We start from the raw sequence: 12,890 nt of genomic DNA on the forward strand, positions 1-12,890 counted from the left end.
TTTACCGTTCGCTTTTAATTTAATGTTTTTCTCCAGCCCGTGCTGTGGGAAGGAGGGAGAACACAACACCCCCCTGGCAGCGAGCACACGCGGCAATAGTGCAAGGGAGCCGTGTGACACAAGGACAGCTCCCCAAAAACACCCCTGGAGGCTCTGTGGAGCCAGACACACCCCGTGCTGCTGCCCTCCGCACCAGCCTGGACAAAGGCAATAATAATAAATAAACACTCGGTGCCTCACCAATGGCACCTTTTTTTTGCTTTTTTTTTTTTTTTTTGTTTGTTTTCCACGTTACAATGAGAGATGTCGGCATCACAGCGTTTCCTTTTGGCCACATCCAGTTTCTCAGCGCTCAGGAGAGGGCAGAGCCGTGGCCTGGGCACCCCCAGCACCTCCCAAAGCCCAGAGCCCACGGGCAGCACCTTTGAGCCCTCGCCAGCACCCTGCTACATCTGCAGCTTGTTTGAGGTATATCACCCGCCCCCTCCGTTACCTTGTGCAGCCAAAAAAACAGTGCAAAGAAAACAAAAATCCCCCCCAAAACCCTTTGCTTTCACCCCCGTGATGAGATGAGCCTGTTGGAGAGGGGAGGACGGCAGCGAGGAGCCCCCGGGACCCCCCAGCCCCTCCTCGGGAGTCCCTCTGGGGGTTTTAAATGTCCATTAAATGTCCATTAAATGTCCTGGCCCTGGGGCATCCCCCGGCCGCTGCCCCGCCCCGAGGCTGCCAAATAAATCCGTGGGATGTGGATCAGCAGCACCGGCAGCCCCGGGGGAGGGAGGGAGGGGTGGAGGGAGGCTCAGCCCCCTCCCCAAAACGCAGCAGCCCGGGGGAGGGGAGGTGGGCTCAGCTCAGCTTCACCCCCAGGGCCAGAGCGCTCCGGTAGAGCTCGGTGCCGCCGTCACCGCCCGCCAGGGACGCGCTGCTCTCCGCCAAGGGGCTGCGGCAGTGGGTGACGGTCCAGCGGCGCACCCGCCGCCCTTCCTCCCGCTCCTCCTCCTCCTCCAGCCGCAGGAGGCTCTCGGCGGACACGCAGCCCCGCATGGCCCCGGTGCCGGGGGGCCCGCGGGCGGGCAGGTCCAGCTGCTCGAAGGACTCTGTGGACAGGATGCTGTCCTCGCTGACGGCGCTGGCCGGCCGCCCGCGGGGGCCCTGGGGCAGCGACACCTCGCTGAACCCCCCGAAGCCCCTCCCGAGGGGGGTCCCCGGCTCGGCACTCCCCGAGGAGAATTTGCCGTTGTGTTTGAGGATTCCTTTCCTGCGGGGAGGGGAGGGCGGCTCGGCGAACACGCTCCCGTCCAGGTCCAAGCTCCCCGCGTCCAGCACGTCCCCGGACTCGGAGCATTCCAGGGACGAGTAATACCCCGATTCCCTGGCCGAGGGCTTCTTCAGGATTCCCTTCTTGGGCACGGCCGCGGGCGCCGCTCCCGCTGTTTCCGAGGGCAGGATCCTGGAGAAGCCCGCGGGGACCCCTTCCTCATCCTCCCCCGGCGGCGGGCAGGGGCTGGGCACCTTCTGCTCGCAGGAGCTCCTCTTCTTCAGGATGCCCTTGGGCCGCTTGAGGATGGACTTGGAGGGGTTCTCGGGGCCCGCGGGCACCTCCTGCAGCGCCTGCGAGACGTCGTTCTCCTTCTTGGACTTCTTGAGGGAGCGCTGCCGCTCCAGGGCCACGCCGGGGATGTGCTGCTTCAGGAAGCAGCGCACCTTGGAGCCGTTCTCCAGCAGGGGCCGGGAGGAGCGGCGCAGCCACTCGGCCACCGTGGCCAGCGGCGATTCGCTCTCCCGCAGCAGCTCCTGCTCGCCCAGCGGCATTTTGTAGCCCCAGTTGACCCACCAGTGCGTGGCGATGTCCTCGATGGTGGCCCGGCGCTCGGGGTTCACCATCAGCATCCAGCGGATCAGCCCGCAGGCGTCTGCGGAAGGGACGGGTCAGGCACGGGAGGGGACGCGGGGAGGGGGACACGGGGGCGGGGACGGGGCTGTCCCTACCTGAGAGCTTCGTGGGCTCCCGGTAGTCCCCGCTCGTGATCTGCTTGACCAGAGTCTTGTAGTCGTGGCCGTCGAAGGGCATCGTGCCGTGGACCAGGATGTAGAGGAGGACACCCAGGGACCAGCTGTCCACCTGTGAAAGGGACACAGGAGCCTGCAGGGGACAGCAGGACCCCACCCCACCAGGATGGGGACACAGGGAAGGGACAGAGCGTGGGGCAGGACCCCAGCACTGCCAGCAGCCCCGCAGTGCCCGGGCTCAGGGGTGCTGTCACCCCAAAATACGCTGGGAAATGCCCAGAGCGGTTCCCACAGCCCGGAGGGAGGCACAACCCACCTCGGGGCCCTTGTAGGGCCGCCCGTTGATGATCTCGGGGGATGCGTACAGGGGGCTGCCACAGTAGGTCTGCAGGAGCTTGTCCTGCTGGAAAACGTTGGACAGCCCGAAATCTGCAATCTGGGGGGGCAAACACAGCTGTCATCCAGCGGCAGAGTCCCCAGAGTCCCCTTTCCCCAGAGTCCCCTTTCCCCAGAGTCCCCTTTCCCCAGAGAGTCCCCTTTCCCCAGAGTCCCCTTTCCCCAAGTTTCCCAAGTCTGAAAGCTCCCCTGGAGCTCTCCAGGGATGAGCCTGGTCCAAACCAGGGCTGCCCTTGTTTCTGAGTCCCCTCAGGGGTCACCACCAGCCTGGTTTGCCACCCCCGAGGTCGCTCCTGCTGCTCTCTGCCTCCCAAAAACCTCATGCCAGGCACGGCAGCAGCTCCCTGGCGGTGGGAGCAGAGTGGAAAGGTGAGGTCAGAAGGACTCCCAGGCTTTCCTCCAGCTCATTCCCAGCCACCCCAGGCTGCAGCGGTCCCTGTCAGCTCCACCTGCCACAGGCGCTCATTATCCTCATTACAGAGTCACCTCGCTCCCAGCAGGAGCTTCCGTGGCTGCCCCCGAGCTCCCCATTGCAAAATGATCCCCGGAGGAGATAAATCCGTCCTCGGGGGATCCTTGGCTGAAGCCAGGCCGTGCCCTGGTGGAAAGCATCGCTCAGGGCTCGAGGGGGAGCTGGGGTTTCCTGGCTGGCACACACAGGAACCAGGAAAAGAGCCCTTCTCCTCGGGCCAGCCTTGATCTGGGTGCTCAGACTTTGCCCCCTTATCAGCAGGCTGTTATCAGTTATGGCTCTACCAGATCTGCCAGATGCTGCCAGCTTTTCCTGGGCAAACAGAGTTCCGGGTGCTGCCGGAGCTCTGGGAAGCCCTGAGGGGACTGAGGTGTCACCCTCTGTCCCTCCAGGCTGGGCAGCTCCCCCGGGTGACACCGCGGGCCGTGCCAGCCCCTCACCTTGATGTTCCCATTGGCATCCAGCAGGATGTTCTCCAGCTTCAGGTCCCGGTGGACGATCCCGTTCTGCGGGAAGAGCCGGGGTGAATTCGTGGAGGGTTTGAGGGAGAGGAAGAGCCCGGCACTCCTGGAGGTCACTGCCGGGCACGGGCGCAGCGGAGGAGCCGCACGGGTGTGGCCCCGGGGATGGGTGGCCCTGCCCGGGTGGCACCGGGAGCAGGGAGGTGCCCGCAGCAGGTGCCACCCTGGGCTCCTCCATTGTCCCCAGGCACGACAGCTCGTGGTGCCAGCCCCGGCAGGGCACGGCTCCTGCTCGGCCAGGACCCGCCGTGCCCAGCTCAGCGAGCCCCGGGTCTGCTGTGGGGTCAGGAGCTGCTCTGGCACCCCCTGATCCCAGCGAGGGCTGCGGCACAGCCTGGGAGCCTCCTGCGGGGAGACCCCCGGGCTGCAGGGTCCTGCCAGAGAGACCCCCGGGCTGCAGGGGAGACCCCCGGGCTGCAGGGTCCTGCCAGGGAGACCCCCGGACTGCAGGGTCCTGCCAGGGAGACCCCCGGACTGCAGGGTCCTGCCAGGGAGACCCCCGGACTGCGGGGTCCTGCCAGGAAATCATCCCACAACCCCGGGGAAGGTCCTGCAGGACATCCCAGAGCCCCGGGGAGGGTCCTGCAGGACATCCCAGAGCCCCGGGGAAGGTCCTGCAGCTCCACATTCCCATCAGGAACACGACAGGTGACCCAGGGCTTGGCTTCCAGCCCCGAGGGCAGCCCTGGGCGTCTCCGTCTGGCCGGGTGGGAGGGGAGGTGGCAACTCCCAGGCCGGGTTAGTCACCCCCACACGGCAGCAGCCGAGGCCAGGACCTCCCAAAAGCTGCCGGGGCGCTGCCACACCCTTCAGACCAAAGGCAGGATCAAAAAAACCCAAATTCCTTCTGCTGGGAAAAGGCGGAGAGCCACGAGCTCCCCTCACCTTGCGTGGGGCTGCATCGCTCCCAAACCATTCCGCTGCAGGGCGGAGCACCCCGGAGCCCATCGAGCCGGGAAATCATCAGGAGGAGCACCCCGGAGCCCATCCAGCCCCTCTCCCACCGGGAAATCACCGGGAGGAGCACACAGAGCCCGTTCAGCCCCTCTCCCACCGGGAAATCACCGGGAAGAGCACCCCGGAGCTCATCCAGCCGGGAAATCACTGGCAGGAGCACCCAGAGCCCATCCAGCCCCTCTCCAGCCGGGAAATGACCGGGAGGAGCACCCCAGAGCCCATCCAACCGGGAAAACATCAGGAGGAGCACCCCAGAGCCCATCCAGCCCCTCTACAGCTGGGAAATCCTCGGGAAGAGAACCGCAGAGTCCATCCAGCCCCTCTCCCATCGGGAAATCACCGGGAGAAGCACCCGGAGCCCATCCAGCCCCTCTCCCATCGGGAAATCACCGGGAGAAGCACCCGGAGCTCATCCAGCCCCTCTCCAGCCGGGAAATGACCGGGAAGCCCCCGGGCAGCTCGGTGCCAGCTCACCTTGTGGCCATCCAGCCCCTCTCCCGCCGGGAAATGACTGGGAGAAGCACCCAGAGCCCATCCAGCCCCTCTCCAGCTGGGAATCACCGGGAGAAGCACCCAGAGCCCATCCAGCCCCTCTCCCGCCGGGAAATGACCGGGAAGCCCCCGGGCAGCTCGGTGCCAGCTCACCTTGTGGCAGTAGTAGACGGCGGACACGACCTGGCGGAAGAAGTGTCGCGCCTCCTGCTCCGAGAGCCGCTGCCGCTCGCTGATGTACTCGTACAGGTCGCCCTTGCTGGCGTATTCCATCACGATGACGATCTTGGCGCTGTTCTCGAACACTGCGGGGCACCGCAAAGGGTTAAAAGGGATCCTCGGAATTGCGGGAATTCTCATTAGGGCGCTCCTGTTAATGAGCCTCGATTGACCCGAACCTGCCCGTCCCAATCCCTGCGACACTCCTGGGCTAAGCAGGGACCTGCAGGGCGGGAGGGTCCCCAGAAGTGTCACCAACCCCCCTGCAAAGTGCCACCAGGGCTGCTGGCCTCCAGCTGTGCCACCTCCGGGGCCGTGCCACCACAGGGGCTGTGCCAGCACCGGGGCTGTGCCACCATTGAGGCTGTGCCACCTCCAGGGCTGTGCCACCACTGGGGCTGTGCCACCACCGGGGCTGTGCCATCATTGAGGCTGTGCCACCACCGGGACTGTGCCACCATCGAGGCTGTGCCACCTCCAGGGCTGTGCCACCACCGGCTGTGCCACCACTGGGGCTGTGTCACCATTGAGGCTGTGTCACCATTGAGGCTGTGCCACCTCCGGGGCTGTGCCACCTCCAGGGCTGTGCCACCTCCAGGGCTGTGCCACCTCCAGGGCTGTGCCACCACCGGGGCTGTGCCACAATTGAGGTTGTGCCACCACCGGGGCTGTGCCACCACTGGCTGTGCCATCATTGAGGCTGTGCCACCACTGGCTCTGCCACCACCGGGGCTGTGCCGTCACCAGAGCTGTGCCACCACGAGTTCTGCCATCACTGAGGCTCTGCCACCACCGGCTCTGCCACCATTGAGGCTGTGCCACCTCCAGGGCTGTGCCACCACCGGCTCTGCCACCACCGAGGTGACTCAGGCATGCGGCTCCTTGCTGGAGACCCCGCCAAGGGGAAGGTGACAGCGCTGGGGACCTTCCTGCCTGTCCCCATTGCTCCCAAAAAAGTCCCCGTCTGGAGCCAAGAGCCGGAGCGTTTTCTTCCTGTTTGCGCTCGGTATTTGTGAATTCCAGCGGCCGCTGTGAGTCAGCCCTCGCAAACAGCGCGGAGGAGCTGCCAGCCCGCTCGCCTTTGTTTGGAGGACAAAAGCGCTCCGGATCCCTCCCAAGCGCCGGGAGCAGCGGCAGAGCCAGCCCGAGGAGGGGCACGGCAGCCTCCAGGACTCGGTGGCCGCTGAGCCGCCTGCGGGTTTGGGATGAGTCTGGCTCTGCTCGGAGCTGGAGAAATTTCTCCTGGGTTATCCCAACCCCCCGGCGGCGAAGCCCAGCCCTGGCCATAAAACCAAGCCCGGCAGCACCAGGAACTCTCCCGGCGCGCTGTGGTTTGCTTTTCCAAAGCGGTTTTCCAGGGCCCCGGGGGAGGGAATGAGGACTCCAGGACTGAGATTAAATCCCGCCTCGGGCTCAGAGCGGATCCACAGAGATCCCAAATTCCCTGGGATGAGCGTCATCCTCAGCCCCTGCTCCCCGGCACAGCTCAGCCCCACCGAGGCTTCCACAAAATCCACGTTTGGAGCTGGATTCCGCTCTGGGAGGGAAGGGAAGGGACAGGAAAGGCTGTTTCTGCAGCAGGGAAAACACAGCCCAGGATCTGCATTCTCTGTGAGTGACCAGGACCCGGAGCCAGGTCCTGGAAGGGAGGAGAGGACCGGGTCAAACCCACCCCAAGAACCCCCCAAAGCCCATTCCAAAGGCTCCCATGGTGGATGCAGCTGGAAAAAGGAAGGGAAAGGAGGCCTCACCTTCGTGCACAGCGATGATGTGCGGGTGGTTGAGGGAGGACATGATCTCAATCTCCCTCCGGATGTGAACAAGGTCCTGCTCATCCTTGATTTTGTCCTTGCGGATGGATTTGATGGCCACCTGTGGGTGAGCACAGAGGGGACCGTGAATTCCCAAAGGAAGAAATTCCTCCCTCCTCCCCCATTTTGGGAAGGGATTCGCAAACGTGATCCCCGCCAGCCGAGCAGCTCCATGGAAACAGCTCCCAGAAAAGCGGATTTGATCGATTTGGGGTTTATTCCTCCCCAAGTGCTGCTGCTGCCCGCGAGGGAGACGCTCCCCCCGAGGGAAACCTGTGACATCTCCTCATTTTTGGGGTCCCTGAGGCTCCTTCCAAGTGGCACAGCCCTGTTCCCGATTTTTGGGCTCTGTGGGGATCGTGTCCAGCCGCAGGAGTGCCACACAACAACAACAGCCGCGTCCTGGGGTCAGGAAAAGGGAAAAAAACCCCAAACCTCGGGGGTTGTTTGCCTCTAAAACACTTTATTTCTAGGAGCAAGAGAAAGTTTGGATGGAAAAGCAGATCCCTGAGTGAGACACCCGGAGTTTTCCAGGCTTTCCTTGGGGATTTCAAGTTTTCCTCTACAAGGAGACTGAAAAGGGAGGAGAAAGAGGAGTAAGAATAGACTCCTTCTAATCCCCTTTCAAAGGGGCTGCGGGCACACAATGCGCTCCCAGGGCTGAATTTACAACTGAATCCAGCAGAATCTTTTATTTTTTTTTTATTTTTTTTTTCCTCCTTCTTTTCCCCTCCCAGACAAGAATGCGGAACAGTTTTAATCCCCTCAAGGGACCCTCGCAGGAGTCTCCCAGCAACGGGGGGAGAGGGAGAGGGGTCAGGGACCCCCGGCGGAGCTGCCGAGGGCTGCGAGGGATGCTCGGCCCCGTGGCCTCGGAATTTCGGAGCTCCTCAAAGCCTCGCTCAACAAAGCCCAGCCCAACAGGCAGCAAAGTTTAGCCAAGCCAGGTCTGAGGCAGCCGAACCAGCGAGATCTCAGCCTCTGCAAAGGGGCTCAGGTGGGCACCTGAAGTCCCTTTTTGGCCCTAAACCGCATCTTTGTGCCCCAAAATCCCATTTTTCTGGCCCCAAATCCCATCTTTGTGGCCCCAAACCCGCATTTCTGTGGCCCCAAATCCCATCTTTGTGGCCCAAAGCCCATCTTTTGTGGCCTAAAGCCCATTTTTCTGGCCCCAAACCCCATTCTTCTGGCCCCAAACCCCGTTTTTCTGACCCCAAACCCCATTTTTCTGACCCCAAACCCCGTTTTTCTGACCCCAAACCCCGTTTTTCTGACCCCAAACCCCGTTTTTCTGACCCCAAACCCCATTTCTCATGGCACAGAACCACCTCAGGCAGCACCAGCCAGGGTGGGAATTGCTCCTGGAGGATCCAGCAGCTGTGGGAGCGAACGGACTCTGGCCAGGGGAAGTTCAATAACCCAAGTTTCTGGAGAAAGCAATACTGAAAGTGTTTAACACTTCTGGGAAACCCAGCCAGCTTTTCTTTCTCCTGACCTTTGTTTAACAGGTTAAATTTTAAACAATTTCTTTTTGCTGCTGCCACGGTTACCTGAGCCTCCTGCAGCCAAGCCAGCCTCCCAAATTCCTGCTGCCTCACTCCATCCCTGCCCCCTGGAGAGCCTCTGGCATTTTGGGGCCAAAAATTCGGAGCGTTTTTTGAGTTTTTTTTGTTCTTCCCCAGAGGTTCACACCCCCAAAATTGTGAGCCACAATCCATAAAAAGACGAGGCAGCTCCAGGAGATGCTCCTGGCTGTATCCAGCAGCGCTGGATCCTCACGGTGATCCCAAAATTCGTGACCTCCAGGCAGGTGGAGCCATCCAGGGGTGCCAAGAGGAGCTTTGTTCCCGAACTTTCCCTGCCCAAGAGGGATGGGAGCAGAGGAGATGGGAAAGGCCACCCTGGAGCTGGGGACAGGCAGTGCCACATCCCCACCAGGAGAATCCCCGGCAGTGGAACATCCAGGAAATCCCTCCGGGAGCCCAGGGAGCTCGGGAGTGCTTTCCAATTAAAAAAAAAAGGCTTTTAATTAGATTTTTTTTGGGGGTAGAACCGGTATTTTCAGCAGCTGCTGAAAGATGTATGAAGCTACAACCCCAGGCAGCGCTTCAGAAGCTGCTCCAGACTCGGTGCTCCGTGAAATGTGGATTTAAATCCACCCAGGAGCAGAGCAGGAATAATAATAATAATAATAATAAAAAAAAGAGGTTCTGGAATATTCCAGGTGCTGCTTTCTGCCGGCACAACGCGGGCCCCAAATCGCGCCGGTGACACCGAGGAGAATCCCATGGGAGCTCCCCCTTGGCTGCGGGCCAGGGAGACCGAGCCAGGCTGGGAAAAATTCCAGGATGGGAGGAAAAGAAGGAGCCCTGAGGCTGCCCTGAAAACAGGTGGGGAAAAAAGGGGGAATAAAAAGGGAAAGGGGAAAAAATGAAAGGGAAGGGGAAAAAAAGAGAATAGGAAGGGGGGAAAATGAAAGGGAAAGGGGAAAAAAATGAAAGGGAAAGGGGGAAAAATGAAAGTGAAAGGGGGAAAAATGAAAGGGAAAGGGGGAAAAAAAGAGAATAGGAAGGGGGGAAAATTAAAAGGAAAGGGGGAAAAAATGAAAGGGAAAGGGGGAAAAATAAGAAGGGAAGGGGAGGGAAAAATAGGAAGGGAAGAGGAGGGAAAAATAGGAAGGGAAGGGGGGGGAAATAGGAAGGGAAGGGGGGGGAAATAGGAAGGGAAGGGGGGGGAAAACAGAAAAGGAAGGGGAAAAAAATCAGAAAAGGAAGGGGAAAAAAATCAGAAAAGGAAGGGGAAAAAAATCAGAAAAAGAAGGGGGATAAAAACGGAGAAGGAAGGGGGGAAAAGAGAAAGAGAGAGGGGAAAAAATAGAAAGGGAAAATTAGAAAGGGAAGGGGGGAAAAAAACAGAAAGGAAGGGGGGAAAAAAACAGAAAAAGAAGGGGGGAAAAAACCAGAAAAGGAAGGGGGGAAAAAACCAGAAAAGGAAGGAGGAAAATATCCAGCAGCTCCCTCCCCACCTGATATTGCAGGGATTTTTGTATGGATTTGGAAAGGCACTCAGCAGGAGCATCACTTCAGATAAAGAAATAATTAATAATTAATAATAATATTTATAGTAAATTAATTTCTAATAAGAATAGAATTTCTAATAAGAAAATAGAATTTCTAATAAGAAAAAAAAAAAAAAAAGGATTTTTTTCCCAGACAAATAATTCATGGAAGTCCCAAACCAGCTGCGGGAGCCTGGAATTTCCTGTCACCTTCCAAGCGAATCGGCCTGCTCTGAGTGCAGGTATTTTAAAATTCAGAGAGGAACCAGAAATCCGGGCGGTAAAACGAGATGGTTCAACACCCTCTGTCAGAGGCAATTCCCGATTCGCCAGAGGCAAAAATCCCTGTGGATGGAGCAGCTCCAGCTTTTCAGCCCGAACCGGTGCCGTGGGATCCCCACGAGGGGTTTGGGAAGTGAAAACCACTTAGGGAAGGAGCAAACAACAGCCGAGCTGGGGATAAAGGTCCGGATTAAACAGCCCCGGAAAAGCTGAGTGCTCCCAGGAAGAATTTGTGGGAAGAGGAGAGATTTGTGGGTTTGAGTCTCCTGTTCCCGGGGAGGTGCTGCTGAGCAGAGCCTTTGATTTTCTGCCGCGTCCATTGAGAGCTCCGTGGGTTGAATTTGCATGAAAATAAAGCGGTGCCCGAGCCCGTCCTGAGGGGATTCCACAGAGTTTTGGGGTAGAAAATTGAGATTTCGGAGCTGCAGGTGCTGGCAGGGAAAGGGGAATTTTCTATCCTCGCAGCTCTGGGGGTGGGAGCTGCATGGCCAGGCCCTGATCGTGCAGAAAAGCAGCGGCTCGGACGGGCTGGTGGCAAGGGCAGAGCTGCCCTGGGGTCTGATTTCACCGAGATTACACGAGGGAACCTCGCGGATCCGCGGCTTTTCCCCCCGCCGTGTCCCCGTGGGTGTCGCGGATCCCACGCCCTGCTCAGCCCCTGGCAGGGCCAGTCCTGCCACTCGCGGGTCAAACCCTGCTCAGGCCGGGCTCAGAGGGGAATTTTGGGTCCCTGCCACCCCTCCAGGCTGGGAATTCACTTTTGAGGTTGAATCCTTGCGGATTCCCACAGGACAGAGCAGCACTGGGGGGGTTCAATCCCCTTTTCCCTGATCAGAGCCGGGCCGGGCTGAGCCAGAGCCACTTTCCCCCGCGGGCTGGGGTGAGTCAGGATTTTGGAAAGCTCGGCTGCGCCCTGGGTGCCCCACACCGTGTGAAAACCAGGGTGAGAGGAAGGGAAAAACCCTTCAGACTCAAGTGCGGTGTTTGCTTTGGCGGCCGCGTCCCTGCCCGCTCCTTCCCGCAGGAAGCGCCACCGCGGTCAAGTGGGCGAGAGGAGCTGCGGCCCCCCGGGAGGAGGGGGCGAGACCCCCCCGGGCTGCCCCCGGCCCCGCTGAGCCCGGAGCGGGGGGAGCGGAGCCCGGCCAGGGCTGCGGAGAACCGGAGGAGGCAGCGGGAGCCGGCCCGGGGGGAGCCACCGGGAGCCGGCCCGGGGGGAGCCACCGGGAGCCGGCCCGGGGGGAGCCACCGGGAGCCGGCCCGGGGGGAGCCACCGGGAGCCGGCCCGGGGGGAGCCACCGGGAAGGAGATGCTCGGAGCGGGGGTGCTCGGGGGTCCGTGAGGATGCACCAGGCACGGGTTGGAAGGGGGAGCACCGGAGGGGGAAGCACCGGGACCGGGCTGCGGGAAGCGGAGGCGGCTCAGGGACAGCCGAAAGACGGCGGGGATGCAGCGGGGACGGACGCACCGGGGACAGGAGGATGCTCCGAGACCCCGCACGGTGACCATGTCCTTCCATGGGGATCCTTACCAGCTTCCCGGAGCGCTCCCGGGCTTTCTTCACCTTCCCGTAGGTGCCTTTGCCCAGCGTTTCCAGGAACTCGTAGCGGTGCTTGAGGTTGTGCTTGTGGTGGTGTCGCTTCACCGCCTGCTTCTTCATCAGCGGCCGCGGCGATTTGATCAGCCCCTCGGCCAGCGAGGCGGCCAGAGCAGAACCGGTGCCGGTTCCGGGCCCTGCCGCCCGCTCCATCCCGATCCCGGCTCCGGCTCCGCCGCCGCCCGGCGCGTCCCGGCCCGGCCCGGCCGATAAATGCGGCGGCCCCGGCGGCCGCGCCCCCCCGCGCCCATTGGCGGCTGCCGGGGCCCCGCCCGGGGCCGGGAACGGGGCCGGGAACGGGGATGGGAGAGGGGATGGGAGAAGGGATGGGGATGGGAGAGGGGATGGGAGCGGGGATGGGATGGGATCGGGATGAGGATGAGGATGAGGATGGGGAGCGGGGATGGGAGCGGGGATGGGAGCGGGGATGGGAGAGGGGATGGGAGCGGGGATGGGAGCGGGGATGGGGATGGGGATGGGGATGGGGATGGGGATGGGGATGGGGATGGGGATGGGGATGGGGATGGGGATGGGGATGGGGATGGGGATGGGGATGGGGATGGGGATGGGGATGGGGATGGGGATGGGAGGGCCGGGAGCGGGGAGACCCCACGGGCAGCGCTGGGAGCGGAAAACCCACCCAGAGGGAATGGGGGGAGAGATCCAGGGAGCAGCGGGCTGGGGGTACCCAAAAATTTGGGTAAGGGAGGGAGACCAGAGGGAATTCAGGGATAAGTGAGAGAGGGGCGGGACAAAGGGGGGAACGCGGGTGGTTCCAGGCTGGAGGGAGATGGGAATTTCCCAGTGAAGGGTGAGATTCTCACCCAAAGGTTGGGAAGAGACGCAGGCCCAGAGCGCTGGGAGGGCCAGAGGGGCTTTGGAGAAGAGCCTGGAGTGCCTGAACAAGGGGGAATGGCTCCACAGTGCCAGAGGGCAGGGCTAGATGGGATATTGGGATGAAATCCCTCCTCTGTGTGCCCAGCCTGGATCCCTGGAAATGTCCAAGGCCAGGTTGGACAGGACTTGGAGCAGCCTGGGATAGGGGACGCTGGCCCTGCCCATCCAGAGGTGGCTCTGG

At 61.3% G+C, this 12,890-nt stretch overlaps 1 protein-coding gene across 1 annotated transcript; it reads right to left on the minus strand.

Annotated features, from left to right (window-relative positions):
• NUAK2 (NUAK family kinase 2) lies at nt 1–12,019 on the minus strand. Its single transcript, XM_058855502.1, has 7 exons — nt 11,747–12,019; nt 6,819–6,939; nt 5,002–5,153; nt 3,319–3,384; nt 2,327–2,446; nt 1,990–2,122; nt 1–1,913 (listed from the first exon to the last, which is right to left on the minus strand). The coding sequence occupies exons 1-7, from the start codon at nt 11,963–11,965 to the stop codon at nt 847–849; spliced, it is 1,878 nt and encodes a 625-aa protein (XP_058711485.1). The 5' UTR covers nt 11,966–12,019; the 3' UTR covers nt 1–846.
• Nucleotides 12,020–12,890: the final 871 nt, after the last annotated feature.

Source organism: Poecile atricapillus, chromosome 23, assembly GCF_030490865.1.
Source record: "Poecile atricapillus isolate bPoeAtr1 chromosome 23, bPoeAtr1.hap1, whole genome shotgun sequence".
Taxonomy (NCBI): Eukaryota; Metazoa; Chordata; class Aves; order Passeriformes; family Paridae; genus Poecile; species Poecile atricapillus.